This window comes from Pongo abelii, chromosome 3, assembly GCF_028885655.2.
Source record: "Pongo abelii isolate AG06213 chromosome 3, NHGRI_mPonAbe1-v2.0_pri, whole genome shotgun sequence".
Taxonomy (NCBI): domain Eukaryota; kingdom Metazoa; phylum Chordata; class Mammalia; order Primates; family Hominidae; genus Pongo; species Pongo abelii.
The window spans coordinates 39461785-39486577 of NC_071988.2; the positions used below are offsets into that span (position 1 = coordinate 39461785).

General features: G+C 37.3%; 1 protein-coding gene across 13 annotated transcripts in view; it reads left to right on the forward strand.

The window, feature by feature from the left end:
* The window catches only part of N4BP2 (NEDD4 binding protein 2), a 106023-nt gene that overhangs the window by 42199 nt on the left and 39031 nt on the right, over positions 1-24793 (forward strand). For 11 of the 13 annotated variants that reach the window (XM_054553828.2, XM_054553829.2, XM_054553836.2 and 8 more), the window contains 7 exons: positions 3102-4245; positions 7639-7763; positions 12884-12972; positions 14253-14329; positions 18764-18919; positions 20812-23189; positions 24007-24092. In XM_054553828.2, the coding sequence (XP_054409803.1) occupies positions 3113-4245; positions 7639-7763; positions 12884-12972; positions 14253-14329; positions 18764-18919; positions 20812-23189; positions 24007-24092 (4044 nt within the window). In that variant the 5' untranslated portion in view covers positions 3102-3112. Of the gene's footprint in view, positions 1-1065; positions 1158-3101; positions 4246-7638; positions 7764-12883; positions 12973-14252; positions 14330-18763; positions 18920-20811; positions 23190-24006; positions 24093-24793 lie in introns of all 13 variants that reach the window. The other 2 variants (XM_054553839.2, XM_054553838.2) reach the window with 1 other exon arrangement.

Genomic DNA, 24793 nt, shown 5'->3' on the forward strand with positions numbered 1-24793 from the left:
TATCTACGTTTTTCGTGAACAATTAATATTGCAGAAAACATCTTGGTAAAAATATATTTTTCTTTCTTTTGGCTTTTTTTCTTAGTTCCAAAATTTTATTTTCTTGCGTCACAGGGTAAGAACTGCTTTGGCTCTTGGAAGCATACTGCTGAATTGTCTACCAATGAGGTGTGCTGACTTGTAATTCCACCAGGCTTGCATAAGTGTAGTGGTTTCACTTCAGCCTTTTCAACATTGTGTAGTAGTGTTTTAAGATTTTTTTTTTTGAGACGGAGTTTCGCTCTTGCTGCCCAGGCTGGAGTGCGGTGGTGCCATCTTGGCTCATGGCAACCTCGGCCTCCCGCGTTAAAGTGATTCTCCTGCCTCAGGCTCTGAAGTAGCTGGGATTACAGGCGTCCGCCACCGTGCCCGGCTAATTTTTTTTTTTGTATTTTTAGTAGAGAATGGGGTTTCATCATGTTGGCCAGGCTGGTCTCGAACTCCTGACCTCAGGTGATCCACGTGCCTCAGCCTCCCAAAGTGCTAGGATTACAGGCGTGAGCCATCGCACCCGGCCCGTGTTTTAAGATTTTAATAGGAATAAAATTGCATTTTTCTTAATTTGTGTTTTTTTAATAAAGAGGAATGTCGAACATTTTTGTACGTTTGTTTATTCTTGTATTGTTGTGTAAATTGTTCATTCATTGAAAAAAAATTTTTTTTATACCATGGTTTTAATTTTTCCCAGCAATCTGTATAAGGACTTTTTTTTTTATGTGATAAGTACCTATCCATCTTGATCTTTAATTTACTTTTACTTAGTGTAATTTTTCATTGTATAGACATTAAATTTTTAGTTGATCTTTTCTGGTTTTACTGTCACTTTACTGTCATGTAGATTTTTTTCATAGAAATACTCCTTATGTTTGCTTTCTTTTTTTTCCCCCATCCCTGCCCCCCCCCCCCCCCACCTTTTTTTTTTTCTTCCATTTTTAGGTTTTCTGTCCTTTGTAGTATTGCTATGATCTCCTAATTGGTCTCTGCCAGGCTTGCCCCCTCCAATCCCTCTTTGTTTTTCTTCTTAAGGGAACATTAATTGGGTGCTTACTAGGTGCCAGTTCTTGTGCACAGCACTTTTTCATGGATTATCTCATTTAATCCTCACAACAACCTATGAGGTAGGTGCTTTTATTATCCCCATATTACAAATGAGAAAATCGAGGTTTAGGAAAGTTAACTTGTTGAAAGTGTCATAGCCAGCAGTAGAGATTTAAATGTTGGTGTTCTGACTCTAGACCAGAGCTGTTACCTACTCTGCTGTGCTGTTTCCAGACTTATCTTTCTTAAAACAGCAAGACAAAACACAAAATAAACAACGCCTCCCTCCAAACTTCAGATGCTTGAAAATTCTTATTTTGTTTTTGTTTTTTAGTTTCCTTTTTTTTTGAGATAGGGCCTCACTCAGTCACCCAGGCTGGAGCGCAGTAATCACTTTCACTAGAGGCTCACTGTGGCCTTGACCTCATGGGCTGAAGTGATTCTCCTACCTCAGCCTCCTGTGTGGCTGGTACTATACGCACATGCTACCACACTGGCTAATTTTTGTAGAGACAGGGTTTTTCCATGTTGCCCAGGCTGGTCTCGAACTCCTGGGCTCAAGCGATCTACCTGCCTCAGCCTTCCAAAATGTTAGGATTATAGGCATGAGCTGCCACACCTAGCCTTAAAATTTCTAATGGCTCCCTATTTGTGTTATAACAGAAAGAGCTCAGCATTGGAGTCAGATACACCAGTCCTGGCTCTGTCACTATCTGTGTGACTTGGGTCAAGTTAATGTACTTTTTAACTTCATTTCTTCATCTGTTTGCTAGGAATAATATACCTCATGGTAGTATTTGAGGATTCAGTGAGGTGATGTGTATAAAACTTCTAGCTCAAATGCTATGACTAGTAGTTTCCTTCAAGTTCCCTTCGAAAATGAAATTAATATTTCTTAACATGACATACAGGACTCCTCCCAATTTCGCCCAATCAACCTCCCTCTAGGGAGAGCCAAGCCTGGGTTTACCCTTTTTTCTCTTGTGTCTGGCAAGTTACTTTTTAATCTTCAAGTCCCAGTTCACATATCACCTTATGTGAAATCTTTTCTTATTCTCCTTTGTGCTTCTATGGCATTTGTACATTATCAAAAGTGTGCATTATTTATTTTTTTATTTATTGTTGAGAGGGAGTCTCGCTCTGTCACCAAGGCTGGAGTGCAGTGGCGCAATCTCTGCTCACTACCACCTCTGCCTCCCGGGTTCAAGAGATTCTCTCACCTCAGGCTCCTGAGTAGCTGGGATTACAGGCGTGCGCCACCACTATGCCCAGCTAATTTTTATATTTTTAGTAGAGATGGGGTTTCGCCACGTTGGCTAGGCTGGTCTCTAACTCCTGACCTCAGGTGATCCACCTGCCTCAGCCTCCCAAAGTGCTGGGATTACAGGCATGAGCCACCGCGCCAAAAAGTGTGCATTATTTAATCTGTATTATATTACAATGTAATTGTCTCTAATATAATTGTTTTAAATCTCTATTAGATTGCAAAGTTCTTTGAGCATATTAAAGATTTTTTTTTACAAAATATTTCTGATATGCAGTACATGCTCAAATATTCTTTGTAGTAAGTGAAATTCATAGCGTGGATCATGTAAATAAGTTAGATTTACTAAGAAAATACATAAAATACTTAATATTTAAAAGCATGCATGTAATAGGTAAGTAGTTGTTAAACAACAGGCTTTAGGACTTTTATAAATAAGCCTAATATGTCCAATTACAGATATTTATGTATTTACTCAATTCAGCAAATAATATTTATTTGATGACAGTTTATTAGCTTGGTTTATTACTGTTTTCCTGAAAGAATAGGATTGCATGTCTCCATCATTCAGACTTTTTGCTACTACAGACTTTGGTATGTTAGTAAAATATTAATTTTTAAAAAATAACATGAATATTGTACATTTAAATTCTGTTCAATGCAAAATCCAATATAATTTTAGCTGGATTTTAATAAAATTATTAAGTCTGTTTTCTCTGTCTATATTTTTGTTGTTGTTATTATTCTTGTTGTTGTACAGTTGAAAATGCTATGGATTGTCTATTAGAATTATCTGCCACTGATACCAAGATAGACGAATCATCTTCACAAAGTTTCGTTGCTTCTGAGAACCAAGTAGGTGCAGCAGAAAGTGAAATAATGGAAAAACGTCCTGAAGAAGAGAGTGAAGATTCAAAAATGGATTCATTTTTGGACATGCAGCTAACTGAAGACCTGGATTCCTTAATACAGAATGCTTTTGAGAAATTGAACTCTTCTCCTGATGACCAAGTATACTCATTTTTGCCTTCACAAGATGTTAATAGTTTTAATGACTCGAGTGAGTTTATAAATCCCGATTCAAGTAATATGACTCCCATTTTTTCTACACAAAATATGAATTTGAACAGTGAAAATTTAGAGAATTCTGGTTCTACTTTAAGTTTAAACCCATTACCTTCACATTCAGCTTTGAACGAGTCCAAGTGTTTTATAAAGGATAACACATTGGCTTTGGAAAGTAACTACCCAGAAGATTCTCTTCTCAGTAGTTCTTTAAATGTAGCAAGTGACTCCATCACAGGTTGTAGCAGTCTCAATCGAAAACAGAAAGAACTTTTAGAATCTGAGTGCGTTGAGGCTCAATTCTCTGAAGCTCCTGTAGATTTGGATGCCAGTGAACCTCAGGCTTGTTTAAACCTTCAAGGGCTTGATTTACCAGGTACAGGTGGGGATCAGAAATCTACTCGGGTCTCTGATCTGTTTCTACCTTCCGAAGGGTTCAACTTCAAGCCACACAAACATCCTGAACTGCCAACTAAGGGGAAGGATGTGAGTTACTGCCCGGTACTTGCTCCTCTCCCCTTACTGTTGCCTCCTCCGCCACCTCCACCGATGTGGAATCCAATGATTCCTGCTTTTGACCTCTTCCAAGGAAATCATGGCTTTGTAGCTCCTGTTGTAACCACAGCTGCACACTGGAGATCTGTCAACTACACATTTCCACCCTCAGTTATTTCTCACACTTCCCCAACAAAAGTATGGAGAAATAAAGATGGAACAAGTGCTTATCAAGTACAAGAAACCCCAGTTTCTCAGGTTGTAAGAAAGAAGACATCTTACGTTGGACTAGTTCTTGTTCTTCTGAGAGGTCTTCCGGGATCTGGAAAATCTTTTTTGGCAAGGTATGAGGTTTAATTGGGTTTTAAAAAAATAGTATAATGTCTGAATTTGAACACAAGTGTGAATAAATAGGCAAAATGCTTTGCTTAGTAGAGATCTTTAGTAACCCCTAAAATGTTTTCTTTTTACTAAGGTTTCCTAACTTTGTGTAGCTAATAACACTGTTTTCTCTGGAAGTTTTTTTTATTGAATCCCTTCATCTTGGAATATCTCTTTGAAAGACAGAAGAAAAAATTAAAGACAATTCCAAAATTGTGAGCCATTGATGTAGTAGAAGAGAGCTAATTTGAGTGGGAGAAAGATGAGTTCAGCTTTGATCACAGAGTTAAAGAGATATCATTGATCTTGATTTCATGGAATGGAAGTCTTAAATACATTAATTTTACTGGTAGTTGGAAATTCAGGATTATAGAATGTTGTTAAATAATGCTTTTAGAAATGTGTGATTTGAAGGAAGAAAGTATAGGATGACAACTGGTAGTCAGAGAACTTCAAGTTTTCAGGGACTTTTCTGTTCCAAAATAGAGTACCATCAGTTATTTGATCTCATATATACACCTTTATCCCTTCCGTAGTTAAGGTAGGCTGTGAGTGCCTTAATCTGGGAGACAGGAGTCAGTGTTAGAGGCAGCTTTGTAATGGTTTCAGTGGCACTCCTTGAAGAGTATTGTTTTCATAGTCCCTCTCTATCCCTGCTTAACCTTTAAATTCCAGAAGATTTCACCTAATCTATTTTATATGCTAGTTCTTTTTTTTTTTTTTGAGACGGAGTCTTGCTCTGTTGCCCAGGCTGGAATGCAGTGGCACGATCTCGGCTCACTGCAACCTCCGCCTCCCAGGTTCATGCCATTCTCCTGCCTCAGCTTCCCGAGCAGCTGGGACTACAGGCGCCCACCACCACGCCCAGCTACTTTTTTGTATTTTTAATAGAGACGGGGTTTCACTGTGTTGGCCAGGATGGTCTCGATCTCCTGACCTCGTGATCCACCCGCCTCGGCCTCCCTAAGTGCTGGGATTACAGGCATGAGCCACCGCGCCCGGCCTGCTAGTTCTTTTTCTTTTTCTTCTTCCAAATTTTAACCATTAGCCTTCTAACATTATCAGTTGGGTCTCTATTTGATCCTGGGTGTATCTAGTCTAGTCTTAATGAATATGCATAGATAACTGGAGAATGTCCTTCATAAACTTATTTTTAGTTTTTTTTGATATCTTTTCTGTGTCTGGGTTTCTCTGCTGGTAAATTTCCACATATTCTGCTGATACGCTTATAAGCATATTTTTCAGTAGACATGTAGGCTTTTCTAACTGACTTAATAGCAACAACAACATAAAACAATTTAATATTATAGATGTTACTGTCAGTCATGGCAGTGTGTTTCATGAAAGAGATTGGACTGAAAGGTGGTACCTTAGAAGGCAGTTGAGCTGTGAGACAAGTTTGAAGAACTAGGTTTCAGGGGCCTTTAGAATCAGAGGCAGCTACAGTGTGGGTAAAGAAAAATGTGCTTTTCACAAGGTAGAAACTTAATATTTTTTGAATGAAGAGAGAGAAATAACAGGGCGAGTGTTGAGACATAGAACCTGCGTTGTCTTGAAGAGAATGGTCTAGTATTCAAACCAAAGGAAAACGATGGATGCAAAAAGCCTTTTCAATTTATTGGAAAGAAGGTCATGAATGGATATCTGAGAAACAATTTTGTTGTCCTGTAAGGACAAAAGGGTTTAACAAGCTCTGATGATGGAGTTAAAGGAAGGAGAGAAGTTGGGTAGTAGTTGAAAGGGGTCCCAAAGTGTAGTTACAATTTTTTTTTTTTGGTCAGAGTCTGACTCTGTTGCCCAGGCTCTTGTGGAGTGGTGTGATCTCAGCTTACTGCAACCTCCACTTTCCCAGGTTTATGAGATTCTCCAGCCTCAGTCTCCTGAGTAGCTGGGATTACAGGTACCTGCTGCCACCCCCAGCTAATTTTTATATTTTTAGTAGAGACAGGGTTTCACCGTGTTGGCCAGGCTGGTCTCAAACTTTTTTTTTTTTTTTTTTTTTTTTAAAGAGACGGTCTTGCTTTGTCACCCAGGCTGGAGTGCAGTGGCATGTTCATAGCTCATTGTTGCCTTGAATTCCTGGGTTCAAGCAATCCTCCTGCCTTGACCTCCCGAGTAGCTAGGACTACAGGCATGGGCCACCACACCTGCTCATTTTTAAATTTTTTGTAGAGACAGTCTTGCCAGCTTGCCCAGGCTCATCTCAAACTCCTGGGCTCAAGCAGTCTTCCCACCTCAGCCTCCCAAAGTGCTGGGACTATAGGCATGAGCTACCATACCCAGCCTAGTTAGAATTTTTAAAGATAGCTGAGATATATACATGTTTAATGGTAAGAAAGGAAGTGTCAGAGAAGGGAAAGCTACAAAGAGAAGAGGATAAACATAGGAATTGGGATCAAATGAGCATTCACTAGAATGTAAGCTCCATGAGTGCAAGCTTTTTTGTCTTTTTTTGTTCATTGATGTATGCTCAGTGCTTAAAACAGTGCCTGGCACTTAACAGATGCTACAGAAAGGGACATATATTTTCAGAAAAGGATAATTAAAAATTTGTTAATCTTCTAACCCTTATAAAGATTTTATAGTTAAGGATAAAAGGTCTTTGTAACATTAAAAACAAGTTTCTGAATATTAATTTACATAAAGCAAAATAGACCTGCCTTAGGTCAGATTTTTTTTGGAATTAAACTTCTGCTTAGAGTATTTGCAGTATGATCTGTTTGAATATTACAATATGTTTATTCTTTTATTTATCTATTTGTGTTTAATTTTTTTTCTTTTTTTTTTTTTTGAGAGAGGGTCTTATTCTGTCACCCAGGCAGGAGTGCAGTGGTGCAACCTTGGCTCACTGTAACCTAAACCTCCTGGGTTCGAGTGATCCTCTCAACTTAGCTTCCCAAGCAGCTGGGACTGTAGGTGCACACTACCACACCTGCCTAATTTTTGTCTTTTTTGTATAGTTGGGTTCTTGCTATGTTGCCGAGGCTGATTTTTACTCTTTTATTTTATTTATTTATTTTTTTGAGACACAGTCTCGCTCTGTTGCCCAGGCTGGAGTACAGTGGCGCAATCTCAGCTCACTGCAACCTCTGCCTCCTGGGTTCTAGCAATTCTCATGCCTCAGCCTCCCTAGTAGCTGAGACTATAGGCGCATGCCACCATACCTGGCTAATTTTTGTATGTTTAGTAGAGATGGGGTTTTACCATGTTGGCCAGGCTGGCCTTGAACTCCTGGCCTCAAGTGATCCGCAAAATGATAGTACTTGAATAATTTATTTTGTTTATGACTTTGGAAAAATTAGGAGAGAAAATTTAGAAGAAAAAATAATGAAAATTGTTTCATTTGTCTTTCACAGGACTTTGCAAGAGGATAATCCAAGTGGAGTCATTCTTAGTACTGATGATTATTTTTATATAAATGGACAGTACCAGTTTGATATAAAGTACTTAGGAGAAGCACATGAATGGAACCAGAATCGTGGTAAGAACAGATAGTCAGATTCTGGGTAACGTTATGAGTAATATAAAGAAAAAATTCACTTAGTATTTGTTTGTGTGTTTGTTTTTGTTTTTTGAGACAGGGTCTCGCTATGTTGCACAGGCTACAGTGCAGTGGCATGATCTTGGCTCACTGCAGCCTTGACTTCTGGGTTCAGGTGATCCTCCCACCTTAGCCTCCCAAGTGGCTGGGACCACAGATGTGCCACCATGCCTGGCTAATTTTTGTATTTTTTGTTGTCCAGCCTGGTCTTGAACTTCTGGGCTCAAGCAATCTGCCTCTCTCAACCTCCCAAAGTGCTGAATTTGCAGAAGTGAGCCACTGTGCCCAGTTAAATTGGCTTAGTATTTTTTTTTTTTTTTCGAGATGGAGTCTCACTTTGCGCCCAGGCTGTAGTACAGTGGTGCAATCTGGGTTCACTGCAACCTCTGCCTCCTGGGTTCAAGTGATTCTCCTGCCTCAGCTTCCTGAGTAGCTGGGATTACAGGTGCATGCCACCACACCTGGCTAATATTTGTATTTTTTGTAGAGACGGGGTTTCCCCATGTTGGCCAGGCTGGTCTCGAACTCCTGACCTTAGGTGATCCGCCTGCCTTGGCCTCCCAAAGTGCTGAGATTACAGGTGTGAGCCACCGTGCGTGGCCTATAACTGTATAGTATATATAAAATTTTAACTATCATTAACATTAATTCTTATGTTACATAGTTAGAGGTGAGTTTGTCTTACAGGGTTGTTATAAGGATTCAAAGAGTTAATTTTTGTAAGGTAGTTAGAATATTGTGTGGCATATTTAAGTTATCAGTAGGGATCTTTTGAGAAATAAATCTAATTTTCTGCTTGGGTCTCAGAATAGCTGTAAGGAAATTGCAGTTGTTTCCTATGTGTCTTTTTTTTTTTTTTTTTTTTTTTTTTTTTGACACAGTATCTTGCTCTGTCACCCTGGCTGCAGTGCAGTGGTGTGATCTCGGCTCACTGCAACCTCCGTCTCCCACGTTCAGGGGATTCTCATGCCTCAGCCTCCCAGCCTGAGTAGTTGGGACTATAGGCGTGTGACACCATGCCGGGCTAATTTTTGTATTTTTAGTAGCGATGGGGTTTTGCCACATTGGCCAGGGCCAGGCTTGTCTCAAACTCTTGGCCTGAAGTGGTCTGCCTACCTCGGCCTCCGAAAGTCCTGGGATTACAGGTTTGAGCCACCATGCCCAGCCTGGTTACTGCTTTCTAAAATGGAATTTGAACCACAAGAAATGGAATTTGACCAGTTAACCACTGGTTTTCCTTAGATTGGTTTACTCTTTTTTTTTTTTTTTTTTTTTTTTTTGAGATGAAGTCTTGCTCTGTTGCCCAGGCTGCTGGAGTGCAGTGGCGCGATCTCGGCTCCGTGCAACCTCTGCCTCCTGGGTTCAAGCGATTCTCCTGCCTCAGCCTCCTCCTGAGTAGCTGGGATTACAGGCGCGTGCCACCATGCCTGGCTAATTTTTGTATTTTTAGTAGAGACGGGATTTCACCATGTTGGCCAGGCTGGTCTTGAACACCTGACCTTGTGATTCATCTGCCTTGGCCTCCCAAAGTGCTGGGATTACAGGCATGAGCCACTACGCCTGGCGATTGGTTTACTTTTTTATGGAAGATAGTGTGAGAATAAAAACGACTCTCTAAACTGAATCTGTGGGGACATCATAGGTAAAAATTTAGTTTCCTGGCTAGCATAACTGTCTATTCAGTGAAGATAGTTTTATCATTAAATGTTTATTTGCATAGTTTGAATTTTCTATGGAGAAATTTATTAAGATATAGGGACTGTATTTTCCTCAGGTTTTTTTTTTTTTTTTTTTTTTTTTTGGAGACAGAGTCCTGCTCTGTCGCCAGGCTGGAGTGCAGTGGCGCGATCGCGGCTCACTGCAATGTCTGCCTTCTGGGTTTAAGCGATTCTCCTGCCTCAGCCTCCTGAGTAGCTGGGACTACAGGCATATGCCACCACGCCCAGCTGATTTTTGCATTTTTAGTAGAGACAGGGTTTCAGCATGTTGGCCAGGATGATCTCGATCTCTTGACTTCGTGATCCGTCTATCTCGGCCTCCCAAAGTGCTGGGATTACAGGCATGAGCCACTGCACCTGGCTCTCAGTCTTTTATGATAAGTGTACTGTAAAGGTGATTCTTGGGTTTGCCATCTTCAGACATTGTTAAATTTTTATATATTCTTTTTTGAACTAGAGATTAAGAATTCAGGAATCTGAAAATGCCAACATAACTAAAACCAAAGGAGGCAGTATGATTTGGTGATGAAGATCACCCTTGGATTCACCAGTTACTAGCTATATGATCTTGTGCAAGTTATTTATACTTTCCAAGTCCTAGTGTCCCCTTTGTAAAAGGGAATAATAATACTTAACTCCCAGGATTGTTGTGAAAGTTAAATGAAGGTAAAAAGTGTTAACATTGGCTGGGCACGGTGGCTCGTGCCTGTAATTCCAGCACTTTGGGAGGCTTAGGCAGATGGATCACCTGAGGTCAGGAGTTTGAGACCACCCTGGCTAACATGGCGTTACCCCATCTCTACTAAAAATACAAAAATTAACCGGGCATGGTGGTGCACACCTGTAGTCCCAGCTACTTGGGAGGCTGAGGCAGGAGAATTGCTTGAACCTGGGAGGTGGAGATTTCAGTGAGCCAAGATCCCACCACTGCACTCCAGCCTGGGTGACAGGGCAAGACTGTCTCAAAAAAAAAAAAAAAAAAAAAAAAAAAGTGTTAGCATGGTTCAGCATGCCCTTACAACAGCAACAATAATATATGTTAATAGGCAGAATTCATTTTAAAACTGCTTTGTTAAGACAAAATTCATGTGCCATACAAATAATCCATTTAAATTGTATAATTCAATAGTTTTTAGAACTTAATATTCAGGGCTGTGCATTCGTTAATACACTCTATTTAATTTGGCTTTGCTGCAACTTTTAGAACACGCTAAATTTTAGAACATTTTTGTCGTCTCAGAAAGATTCTGTACCTATTAGCAGTCACTCTTCATTTCTCTCCAGTCTGTGTTTTGTCCCTATAGATAATTTGCCTGTTCTGGATATTTCCTACAACATGTGGACTTTTGTGATTGTCTTCTTTCACTTAGTATAATGTTTTCAATCTTCATCCATGTTGTAGCATGTGTTTCATTCCTTTTTATGGATGAGTAAGATTCCATTGGGTGGATATATCACATTTTATTAATCTATTCATCAGTTAATAGACATTTGAGTTGTTTTCACTTTTTGGCTATTAAGAACAGTGCTGCTATAAACAAACACACATGTTTATGTCTAACCTTTTTAGGAACTGCCATGCTGTTTTCCAAAGCAATCACACCTTTTTATGTTTCCTCTAATAATTTATGAGGGTTTCAACTTTTCTACATCCTCACCAACACTTGTTATTGTCCGTTTTTTTGATTATTCCTATTCTGGTAGGTGTGAAGTGGTATCTCATTGTGGTTTCAATTTGCTTTTCTCTGATGGCTAATGATGTGGAACATCTTTTTGTGTGTTTATTGACCGTTTGTATGTCTTCTCTGGAGAAATGTCTATTCATATTTGCTCCGTCACTTAGACTGGAGTGCAGTGGCACGATCTTGGCTCATTGCAACCTCCGCCTCCTTGGTTCAAGTGATTCTCGTGCCTCAGCCTCCCAAGTAGCTGAGATTACAGGTGCAGGCCACTACGCCTGGCTAATTTTTGTATTTTTAGTAGAGACGGGGTTTCACTGTGTTGGCCGGGATGGTCTCGAGCTCCTGACCTCAGGTGATCTGCCTGCCTCAGTATCCCAAAGTGCTGAGATCATAGGTGTGAGGTACTGTGCCCAGCCTCCTTTGCCCATTTTTAAATTGGTTCTTTGTTTCTTCATTAGTGAGTTGTTAGAGACTGGGCAGAACTTTGAAAACTTCCAAATAAATTACTTGTAAGACTTACTTGTTGTGGTACATCATTAATTTCCTGTATGGTCTAATTCCTTTGGAAGAAAGGTAAGACAATCCCTTGTGCAATGGTGTATTATGTTTTCTTTATTTCAGATCATTACATTGTGTGTGTGTATATTTGTCCATTTGTTTTTGTTGTTTGTTTTTAAACTTTATTTTTGAATATTAGATTTATGGAAAAGTTGCAGAGATACTATGGAAAGCTTCTGTATACCCTTCACTCATTTATCCTTCGTGTTAACATCTAATATAACGAGGATACATTTGTCAAAACTAAGAAATTGTTTTATTGTTACTAACTAAACTCAAGACTATAGTTTGATTTTAATTTTTCTACTCAAGGTCTTTCTCTCTTGCTTGACAGTCTTAATATGTGGGGGTTTTTTTGAGATGGAGTCTTACTCTGTCACCCAGGCTGGAGTGCAATGGCATCGTCTCAGCTCACTGCAACCTCTGCATACCGGGTTCAAGTGATTCTCCCGCCTCAGTCTCCTAAGTAGTTGGGACTACAGGCGTGTGCCACCACACCTGGCTAATTTTTGTATTTTTAGTAGAGACAGGGTTTCAATATGTTGGCCAGGTTGGTCTCGAACTGCTGACCTCATGATCCGCCTGCCTTGGCCTCCCAAAGTGCTGGGATTACAGGCGTGAGCCATCGCTCCTGGCCTTGTTTTGTATTTTTTAGGCAGAGTCTCACTCTGTTGCCCAGGCTGGAGTGCAGTGGCCTGATCTTGGCTCACTGCAACATCTGCCTCCTGGTTTCAAGTGATTCTCTTATCTCAGCCTCCTGAGTAGCTGGGACTACAGGTGGGTACCACCACGCCCAAATAATTTTTGTATTTTTAGTAGAGACGGGATTTCACCATGTTGGCCAGGCTGGTCTCAAACTCCTGGCCTCAAGTGATCTGCCTGCTTTGGCTTCCCAGAGTGCTGGGATTATGGGCATGAGCCACCATGCCCAGCCAACCCATACTTACTTAATTTTTATGTCCTCAAAGGGATATTTAGAAGTTGAGCAGTGAGTAAAAGCACATTGTGTTTTTCAAATTATGAAAAGATCAGATTTTTTGAAAATCATAATACTTAATATTGTTGTTTAAAAAATGATTTTTAATTATGTTATGTTTTTCAGCAAAAGAAGCGTTTGAGAAGAAGATATCTCCTATAATTATAGATAATACAAACCTACAGGCATGGGAAATGAAACCATATGTTGCTTTGGTTAGTACCATAAGTTGTCATAAGTTTCTAACAGTTTGTATGCAATTATTGGGGAACATTAATTATGAAAGTGAATCTGAAGCACTTAAGAATCTCAGAACCTTGGATAGTCTGTAAATGAGCTTTCGATGGTCTTCAGCAAAATGAGGAAATTAGGCCATTTAGCTGAGTTTTTCCATAAAGGTAGAGTTTTAAATTCTGAAATTCAATTTTTGAACTCTAAGATTGTTTTGTTTTTTGGGGTCTTTTATGAAAAGGTAGTGGTACTAAATTATAATTTTATTTTTTTGTTTTTACATATGTTATATATATTTATTTCCTTTTCCTCATACTTGGCAGAATCAAAATTTGTTGGTCCTTTGTTTTTCCCCAAATTTCTTTTGAAATTTTGCTGTTCTGAGAAATTCAGCATTCTGTAAACTCAGCTATTTTCTTTGAATTTGCCAGATTTCTTTTAATGTTTAAGTCCTTTCCCTTTACCTGACCTATACCTAATCCTCTTGCCCTTCTTGCTCTTTTTTGTCCACCTTTTTTTTTCTTTCTTTTTTTTTTTTTTTTTTTTTTTTTTGAGATGGAGTTTCGCTCTTGTTGCCCAGGCTGGAGTGCAATGGTGTGATCTCGGCTTACTGCAACCTCCGCCTCCTGGGTTCAAGCAATTCTCCTGCCTCAGAAACTGAGAAACTGGGATTACAGGTGCCCGCCACCATGCCCAGCTAATTGTTTATATTTTTAGTATAGACAGGATTTCACCATGGTGGCCAGGCTGGTCTCGAACTCCTGACCTCAGTTAATCCACCCACCTCCGCCTCTAAAAGTGTTGGGATTACAGGCGTGAGCCACCATGTCTGGCCGAAAATTCTTTATCTTCCTTTCTTAACATTTTTTTTTAAGAACATTGTCATTAGCACATGTAGAATTTAAAAAATTACTGTGTAGTATTTTCATCTTGTGGTTATACCTTCACTTATTTAGTCAGTTCTATATTAATAGCCACGTAGTTATTTGTATTCTTTTGCTGTTACAAATACTGGAAAACTGGCTATCCTGGCATATATCTAATGTATGTATTATATAAATAAATGCTCTTATATAAGTATTTATCAGTAGCATAAATTTCTAATAGTTAATTGCTGGGTTAAAGTGATTGTATATTTTGCCATTTTAACACACTCATCAAGATTAGATAATCTTTACATTTTATATGCTATAAATTTGGAAACAATAATTTTAATTTCTTGGAAATACCTATTTTAAAATGTTTTTGTCTTTGTTGTATGTAGTCTCAGAAACACAAATATAAAGTCCTTTTTCGGGAACCAGACACATGGTGGAAGTTTAAACCAAAGGAACTTGCAAGGTAAAACTTGGAGGCTACCTAACATGCTTTTTATATAACGGCAGACAGACAAGGTCCGTCTAGATTTTTCCCCTTGTAAATGATGAATGAATTGATTAGATTGTAACTTAATTTCTATTGCTTACAGCTTTTTGTCCAGTTTTATGAAGAGTTTCTTTGTCTTTCTAAAATTGAGTTAATTTACAGTAAAAATTCCCCTTGTATTATATACTCAGTATCTTATTACCTTTTTTGAGTTTTATTTATTTATTTATTTGTTTATTTATTTAAATATAGAGACAGGGTCTTGCCATGTTACCCAGGCTGGTCTTGAACTCCTGGCCTCAAGTGATCCTCCTGCCTCTGCCTCCCAAAGTGCTGGGACCACAGGTGTGAGCCACCATGCCCAGCCTGTACTTTATTACTTTGAATCATATGTTAATATCTAAAACTAGAACAGACCCTAGGATTTGGCACACCTGAACTATGTGCTACTGGGAGGGGCGGATTGTTGTAACTGCTTAGTGATTTAGAGCACTGGAAGGTAGTACAGATATAGAGATGGCAAAGGTAGCAAATTATCCAGCTGTCCAGATATCTCACTCCATGCCTGCCTCCCACTATGGCTATACTTTTTTCTTTATTCAGTTGCTTGACTTGAATAAAAATGTTAGTCAAGGCATGAACATACACTGTGTTTTGCTTTGTGTTCTGTACTTCCATAGAGATAGCCCTAACTTCATTTTGGTTAGGCTATTTTTTTTTTCTTGGCAATTTCAACTAATTTTAGTACTAAAGGACAACCTAATTTTAGTGTATTCACAGTGTTGTGTGATCATCACCCCTATGTAATTTCAGAACTTTTCCATTTCCTCCAAAGAAGCCCTATACCTACAAGCAGTTACTCCGGTTCCCCCCTCCTCTTGGGAACCACTAATGTGTGTTCTGTATTTATGGGTTTTCCTGTTGTGTATACTGCATATAAATGGAACATACAATATGTGGCTGTTTGTGTCTGGAATCTTTTCACTTAGCATAATGTTTTTAAGGCTCATCCATGTTGTAGCATGTGTCACTATTTCCTTTTCATTTCCTTTTGATAGATTACTGAGTTTGGTTTTCTGATATTTCATTTAGAATTTTTGCATCTTTATAAATAAATGAGATTGACCTACAGTTTTTTTATTCCTTAACTTGTCTTGCCTGACTGTGATATCATAGTTTTAGGATCATGAAATTAATTGGGAAGTATCTTCTCTTTTCTTCTTTTCTAGGTTTATCTAGTTTGAATGTTAGAATTTACTTTAAAAATTCTTTGGATCTGATGTTTTCTTTGTGAGAATGTTTAGTTGGAATTTTTCCATTATAGCAACATTTCCAAATTTATTAAGACTTTATTAAAGCAATTATAGTAGTCTCTTACTGTTTACACATCTACTGTGTTAGCAGTTAAGTTCCCTCCTGCAATCTTAGTATGTTTATATTATCTTCCTTCTTTTTTCTTTATTATTCTCATCAGAGATCAGATTTTTTAATTAGCCTTTTCAGATAAACAAGTCTCAGCTTTATTTGAACTCCATTGTAAGTTTTTTAATGTTTAATTAATTTCTGCTTCTCATTATTCTACCTTTATTGCTTTAAAAAATCAATTTTGCTTTTTTTATTCTCTTGTGTTTTAAACTTCTCTACTTGAAGGTTTAGGTCATTTTCTAATATGACATTTGATGTTAAAATTTCCCTATGTATGCCAGGTGTGGTGGCTCCTGCCTGTGATCTCAGTACTTTGGGAGGCTGAAGCAGGAGGATTTCTTGAGCCCAGGAGTTTGAGACTAGTCTGGGCAACAGAGTGGGACCCTGACTCTACAAAAAATAAAAAAATTAGCTGGGTATGGTGGCGTGCGCCTGTGGTCCCAGGTACTCAGATGCTGAGGTGGCAGGATTGCTGTAGCCTGGGAGGTCGAGGCTGTGATGAGCTGTGATGGTGCCATTTGCACTCCAGCCTGGGCAACAGAGTGAGACTCTGTCTCCCAGTAAAATAAAATTTTCCTATGTATTATTTTAGCTGCTCTCAGAATTTTAATATATAATACTTTATTTTTTGTCTTTTTTAGTTATTTTCTAGTTTGCATTATGATTAATTTCGTTCTTTAACTCTTGGGTTATTTAGTACTGTGTTTTTAAATTTCTGAACAGATGAGTGTTTTGTCTTTTATAAAAATTGGTTTTCAACTTAACTACAGTAGGTCAGGTGGTGTAGTTTGTATGATACTAATTCACTGATATTTTTAAGATTTTTTTGGCCTAGTTAAGTGTTGATTTTTAATACATTTCACATTTGCTTGATAAGAATGTACATGATTACAATGTGTTAATATATCCATTAAATCATGCTTATTGTTACTCATATCTCCTGTATTTGAGAGATGAATGTTGAAATCTCCCTTTATTATGTTGAACTTGTGGTTTCTCCTTATAATTCTGCCTATGTTTGCTTTATATATTTGGAGGGTAGTTTTTGAAATGTATACAAGCTTAAGATTTTTATATTACCCTAATTAATTGAACCTTTTATTATTTTCTAGTGATTTTCTTTTGTCTTTAGTAGTGATTTTTGTTGTAAAGTGTAATTTATCTAATATTGATAGACCTACATCAGCTTCCTTTTAGTTAGTATTTGTTATTTCTTTTTTCATACTTTTACTTTGAGTATTTTTATGTTCGATGTATCTCTTGTAAGCTTGATGGCTGGATTTTTCGAAATCCACTCTGTCCACCTTGACTTTTAACTGATAAACTTAGTTCTTTTATGGCTATTTTGGTTATTCATATAATTGATCTTGTTTCTTACAATTATTCATATAATTGATCTTGTCTCATTCTGTGCTTTTTGTTCATCTCACCTTTTCTGTGATTGTTCTTCTATTATAGAAAATGATGTAGTTGGATTTTTTTCCTATCATGCCTTATTTAAAATTTTAAAAATTGTTCCCAAATTTTTGTATTAAATTTTTTTCTTCTCTACTAATTTGAAAATCGTATATACTATTTTTGTTCTTTTAGTGGTTACCTTGCAAGTTTTATCATGCAGACTTTAAATCTAAAGTCAGAGCATTTTCTTGGCTTTCCTCCTCACGCATACAAAGACTTTAAAACATTTTAATTCTGACACTTGCCTCCCTCTCAATTTACATGCTCTCATTGTCCAGAATATACAGGTAGTGTTTGTTTTCACTTATTCATCTAGTTATTGCTTTCTGCTTCATTTTTTTCTTGCATCATATACCTTTCATCTGGGAATTTCCTTCTGCCTGATGTTCATCTTTGAGAATTTTGTTTACAGTAAGGGTCTGCTTGGTGTCAAATTCTTTTTTTAAAATCTGCAAATCTTTTTATTGCCCTCATTCTTGTAAGATACTTTTGCTGGATATGTATATTCTATACTGACAGTTATTTTCTGTTGTTGAAGATAACACTTGACCCCCTTCTGACTTACATTATTATTGTTGTTAAGTCAGCTGTCATTCTAATTGTTTCTTTGTAGATAACTAGTTTTAAAATGATTTTTTAAAATTTCTGGTTGCTTTTAATATGATCTCTTTGTCTTTGGTGAATGACAATTTCAGTACTATGTTTCTAGTTATGGATTTCTTATTTTTTATCTTGTCTGGCATTTGTTGGCTTCTGAAATTAAGGAATTGGTGTTTTTCATCATTTCTGGAAAATTCTCAGCATTTTTCTTTACATTGCTTCCGTCCCATGCATTCTCTTCTCTTTCTGGGACTTAGATTAGATGTTTACTAGAACTTTTGGCTCTGGCTCTTATGACTCTTAACCTCTCTTTCATATTTTCTATCTCTTTGCTTCTCTGTGATCTGAAACCAGACAAGATCGAGGTAGGTAAATATGAAAGCCAGATTTGCCCAACTGGCAAATGCATATATTATCCCTGGGATCCAGTCACAAAGCCTTGAATTCAACCCAAGACAGGAAAAGTTGCAATTGAGATGTTTTCATTAAGACCAAACCTTTGAGGGGCTAAAGCATAACATCTGGCCTCCTGGCAGGTATAAACCTAGATGCTGTGTGAAAGTACTCGGAGTTGAAGGCCTCAGAATTCTCATATATTAAGTTCAACCAAATATGAGCTTACAATAAAAAACATTTTTGAAAAAGGCACCATGAGTGAAAACACAAACAACTAACTTCATATTTGAACATGTAGAAACTTCAAATACTAGAATTTTTTTTCTTTGTTTGAACTTAAAGTGTATAATTTAAGAAATCCTTAATGAAATGAAAATTAGAATCAAATTGTATATATTGTGGTCACAATAAAGCAGCTTTGATATTCTTATCTATTAGAAATATATTATTGTTTTTCTAGACATATGTTCTGATTTTTAAAAACTTAATTATCAATATTCCTTCAACCCTTTTCTCCCCTGGAATTTTCAGGCGTAACATTCATGGGGTAAGCAAAGAAAAAATAACAAGAATGTTGGAACATTATCAACGTTTTGTTTCAGTGCCAATTATTATGAGTTCTTCGGTTCCAGAGAAAATTGAACGTATTGAGTTGTGTGCATATTCTTGTGAGGATAGAAGCACTAGGTAGGTTAAAATGCCTTATGTATGAAATTCAATTTGAAATATAATTTTTAAAAAGTATAATTTTGGAGCTTGTGGAATCATTGCTGATAAACTTTAAAAATAAGGTGGACTTGGCTGGGTGTGGTGGCTCACACCTGTAATCCCAGCAGTTTGGGAGGCCGAGGGAGGTGGATCACCTGAGGTCAGGAGTTCGATACCAGCCTGACCAACATGGAGAAACCCGTCTCCACTAAAAGTACAAAATTAGCCGGGCTAGTGGTGCATGCCTGTAATCTCAGCTGCTTGGGAGGCTGAGATAGGAGAATTGCTTGAACCTGGGAGGCAGAGGTTGCGGTGAGCCGAGATCGCACCATTGCATTCCACCCTGGCAACAAGAGCGAAACTCTATCTCAAAAAATAAAAAAATAAATAAATAAGGTGGACTTTTGTTATTTTTAAGGATTTACTTATAGTCTTACCTGGGGTGGGATATATGTAGTTATCAAGAGAAGTACAAGTTCATATGAGAGATGACATGACAGTTCTTTTATTGTCCTCAGTTTTGTGAGTCCATGATTATGCTATGAATTCTCCTGCCAGTTTTATGTGACGCTCGCTGCTAATCCAGTATTTCCCTTATCTTCTCGCTGTTATTATTTTGTATCCACTCAAATCACTTCTTAATTTCCTTAAGTTTTAATGAAAATACTCTTTCAAGCTACTGTTATAAAAATCATTAACGGTACACTTTTACCAAGTAATACAAGTCATGGCCTTCTGACAGTTTGCAATCCAAGGTAGCACTGATTCTGTTTAGCAACGAAGACACATAAACAATTGAATAAATAAAAACAGCATTAATTGACAGAGTAAAGAAGAAACCAGAGGTCTGAGTTATCCATATGTTATGATGGTAAGGGATAGAGAGGCTCTGTTAAAAAGGAGTTGGGAATGGGGAAGAGAAAATTTATAAATGCTTTTTTTTATTGAGAAACAGTGTTGCAAAGTGGTTAAGAGCATGGACTCTTGAGCTATATTTTCTGGGTTCAAAAAGTCCCAAAGCTTTGTAATCTCTGACAAGTTACAAAATCTTTCTGTACTTCAGCTCTTCATTTCTAAAATGCCAGTAATAACACTGCTCATAAAAATCTTATAAGGATTATGAATTAGTACATGCGAGGGACTTAAAGTAGCATCATCTAACACATAGAAAACTCAGCGTTAGGTATGATTTCACTTAGGAAGGCATCCTGCGAGAGTTGGGACTTCGAGCACTCCTGAAGTTAAAAAAAAAAGGAAATGTGTTGACAAATTTAATCAGGAAAAATTAACTAAAGTTGAGAATATAATGATTTGCACAAGTGCTTTGAGTCTGAAATTAACATTAAATATGGCTTTAAAATATCTTACCAAATGACATTTCAAATGAAAGCTCTTTTTCTCTAATTTCTCTTAATCGGGCAAATAGCATTGGTTGGCCCTTTGTGACTTTGTAAATGAAGCTTCCTCTGTATCAGACCTATTTTACATATGCTTAGCTATGTAAAACTAAGGTCAGAAAGAAGCCAGGAAAGTGGTGTCCTCTCCTGGGAACAAATTCAGAGCTTTAACTTTAATGCATAATTAACACCTAAACTGAAAGTCTCATATGTACTATTCAATTAAAAAAAAAGTTTGAGTGCTTCATATATGCCAAGCATCATGCTAGGTAATGGGGTTACAACAGTGTAATGTGTTCATAGTGTATTAGAGAAAGATCAGAATTAGCTTTTATAATTTTAATGTAGTTTATTTATAAAATTTTCAGAATAACTGTTAAGTGCCCTGTCTGTCAATTAATGCTTCTTTAAATCATAGTATTGATGGCAACATTAAGAGACTTTCTCATGATACTCTTTAAAATAATCTTACAGCCCAAGAGACAATGAAGATATTATCTCTGAAAAAGAAGAAAATATTTTATCTTCATCTCTGAAGCATCTAGAGTTCATTGAAGAGAAGAATCTTGATGTAACCAAAGAAACAGTGTTACCTGAGAATGTTACGTATCTCTCTAATGCAGATTTAAACAAAAGAAGAAAAGAAATAAGTGATACGAATCCTAGCATTCAAAGTGCTTTTATTCTGGAAACTCCACACATATATTTTTCTGACTCTGAAAGCAAACTACAGGCAACAGACAAAAGTGAAGAAGAGCAAATAGAAATGGTGGCTGTAAAAGGGTATAGTAAAACTGACACAGATAGTTCTATGGAGAGAGTGTCACCTAGTATTTGCTGTAGTGAAAATAATCAAGAAGACTGTGATCTTGCAAATACTGGACCACTTCAAAATGAAAAATCCTCACCTGGTGAAATAGTGGAAGAAAGAGCAACAGTAAAGAAAAAAGCCTTTGGGAAACAAAAAAGCAGATCGACTTTGGAAAAGTTCCCAAGACATGAGCTATCAAATTTTGTTGGTGACTGGCCAGTTGATAAGACTATTGGTCAGAGGACAAAAAGGAACAGAAAAACTGAAAAAACTTCATCCGTACAAAGTGACAAAAAGTATAATTACCCTCAGTCACACAAATTAGTTAACAGTGTATCTGTGAATATAGATTGTGTCCAGCAACGAGGATCTCCACATGAAAGTGTAGAGGATGGCAGAAAGTCACAGTGTGATGATGCTTCAGAGCCACTCGATAGCTATAAATATGATGCTTATAAAAATATTGAAAAAAACTCATTCAACATTATGGGTGACTGGCCTTCATCTGATTCTTTAGCTCAGAGGGAACACAGATCAAGAATGCCAAAGACTGGTTTAAGTGAGCCCAACCTAGAAATTGGAACAAATGACAAAATGAATGAAATATCCTTATCTATAGCACATGAGGCCTGTTGGGGCACAAGCTCTCAAAAACTAAAGACATTGGGTAGCTCCAATCTAGGAAGTTCTGAAATGCTACTCAGTGAAATGACCTGTGAGAGTCAGACTTGTCTAAGTAAAAAGAGTCATGGGCAACACACATCATTGCCTCTTACTTTTACCAATAGTGCACCAACTGTTTCTGGAGTAGTAGAACCACAAACGTTAGCTGAATGTCAAGAGCAAATGCCTAAGAGAGACCCTGGAAAAGAAGTAGGCGTGTGCACCCAGACTGAACCACAGGATTTTGCTCTTTTATGGAAAATAGAAAAGAATAAAATTAGCATTTCAGATTCTATCAAAGTATTAACAGGAAGATTAGATGGATTTAAGCCAAAAGTTTTCAATATTAACACAAAATCAGACGTTCAAGAAGCAATTCCATATAGAGTAATGTATGATAAAAGCACGTTTGTTGAAGAAAGTGAGCTTACCAGTGCAGATGAATCTGAAAATCTTAACATTCTTTGTAAACTGTTTGGATCCTTTTCATTAGAAGCCCTGAAAGACTTATATGAGAGGTGTAATAAAGATATTATTTGGGCCACAAGCCTTTTGTTGGATTCTGAAACTAAGTTATGTGAGGATACAGAGTTTGAGAATTTCCAAAAATCGTGTGATGGATCACAAATAGGGCCTTTTTCTCTGGGGTTGAATTTGAAAGAAATTATTAGCCAAAGAGGAACTTTAGAGAATTCTAATTCTCCTGTGCCAGAGTTTAGCCATGGGATTGGCATTAGTAACGCTGACTCACAGTCTACTTGTGATGCAGAAAGAAGAAACTCAGAGCAGGCGGAAATGAGAGCTGTCACTCCTGAAAACCATGAATCAATGACAAGTATATTTCCCAGTGCTGCTGTGGGTCTAAAGAATAATAATGACATACTTCCTAACAGCCAGGAAGAACTTTTATATAGCAGTAAGCAGTCCTTTCCAGGTATTGTAAAAGCTACTACTCCTAAAGATATGAGTGAAACAGAAAAAAACCTAGTAGTCACAGAGACTGGAGACAACATACGTTCTCCTTCACATTTCTCTGATATTTTTAACTTTGTATCTAGTACTTCAAATCTTGAATTAAATGAAGAAATTTATTTTACTGATTCTCTTGAAATAAAGAGAAATGAAAATTTTCCAAAGGATTATGTGAAATTTTCAGATGAAGAAGAATTTATGAATGAAGATGAGAAGGAAATGAAGGAAATTCTAATGGCGGGAAGTAGTTTATCAGCTGGAGTTAGTGGGGAAGATAAAACCGAGATATTGAATCCCACTCCAGCGATGGCCAAATCTCTGACCATAGACTGTCTGGAATTGGCATTACCTCCTGAACTGGCTTTTCAACTTAATGAATTATTTGGTCCTGTTGGTATTGATTCAGGTAAGGAAAAAGTAAATGACCATGTGTGTGTCTTTGTGTGACTAGACTACAGAGGGTTCTATTTTGTTTTTTTTTTTTCTGAGATGGGGAGTCTCGCTCTGTTGCCCAGGCTGGAGTGCAGTGCCTCAATCTCGGCTTACTGCAACCTCTGCCTCCCGGGCTCAAGTGATTCTCCTGCCTCAGCCTCCAGAGTAGCTGGGATTATAGGCATGTGCCACCATACCTGGCTAGAGAGTTCTATTTTGATTGTAAAATTATATTCTATGTTAACTGAAATGCAAAAGTAATTTTATGTTGCCTAACTTCACATGGTGCCTTATTTTTGACACATTTCTGGAGGACTTTAAAAAATACAATAGGAAGAAATAGAGAATATTTATATGGAGTTTGTATTTATCCCATACATAGTTTGAACGTTTTCTCTGGTATTTACTTCACACTTAATTGTACAGATGAACCTTTTAAAATCCTTTGGTGCTACTCCAGATGCATTTAAGACAAGATTAATTTTTTAGAACATATTTATTGAAAAGTCTTGACGAATAGAAATGAATAAAGTAAACATATTTAGACTCATGGAAAGGAATAACTTAGATTTACTGTGAAGCTTTGTATTACTGCAGTAGTCAAGAAGTGTGAAGACAGTAACATAGCATATAACATAAATAAAAATACTCTAAGATTTAGTAAATAGAAGCATAAGTTAGGAATTAATAATACAAGTTAGTTTTGTGATGCATGAGGTGGTTTAGTATGTTTTCTGCAAATATATAATGAGTAATGATTACATTTTCTTCCCTCCCCCTTCCCCCACAAGGGTCTCTAACAGTTGAAGATTGTGTGGTTCATATAGATCTGAATCTGGCGAAAGTGATTCATGAGAAATGGAAAGAATCTGTAATGGTTGGTAGGCTTCTTTCTATAAAGAGCTCCTTTTTTGTCCATTTTGAACCTCTGAATTTCAGTAAAATCTACCACATAATATTAAGGAGTTCTATTGAATTTTGACATTGAGATGGAAGAGTTCTATTGAATTTCGACTTTGAGAGAGAATGAACTTGTACCACTGAACAGATTACTGTCTTTTTTTTCTCTCTTTTCAGTAGTTTAAATATTTCCAGACAGCCAAATTATATAATTAGCAATGGAGCTCATTTGATTGTTGATTTTTTAAAATCTTTTTTCTATTTTAGAGACAGTGTCTAGCTCCGTTGCCCTGGTTGAGTGCAGTGGCACAGTCATAGCTCACTGCAGCCTTGAACTACTGGGCACACGATCCTCCTGCCTTAGCCTCCAGAGTAGGTAGGACTATACAGGTGCCTGCCACCAGACCTAGGTAACTTTTTTTTTTTTTTTTTTTTTCTTTGTGGAGGTGAGGTCTCACTATGTTGCCCAGGTTGGTTTTGAATTCCTGGCTTTAAGTGATCCTCCTGCCTTGGCCTCCCAAAGTGTTGGGATTATAGGCATGAGCCACTGTGCCTGACCTGTTTATTTTTTTAAGAAAAAAAATTATAAACAGTGAGTTTTTCACTCCCAGAATTAAAGACTTCAATGCTGATTGGTTAAATTTCAAAGACAGTTTTTAATTTATTTAAAAATTTTTT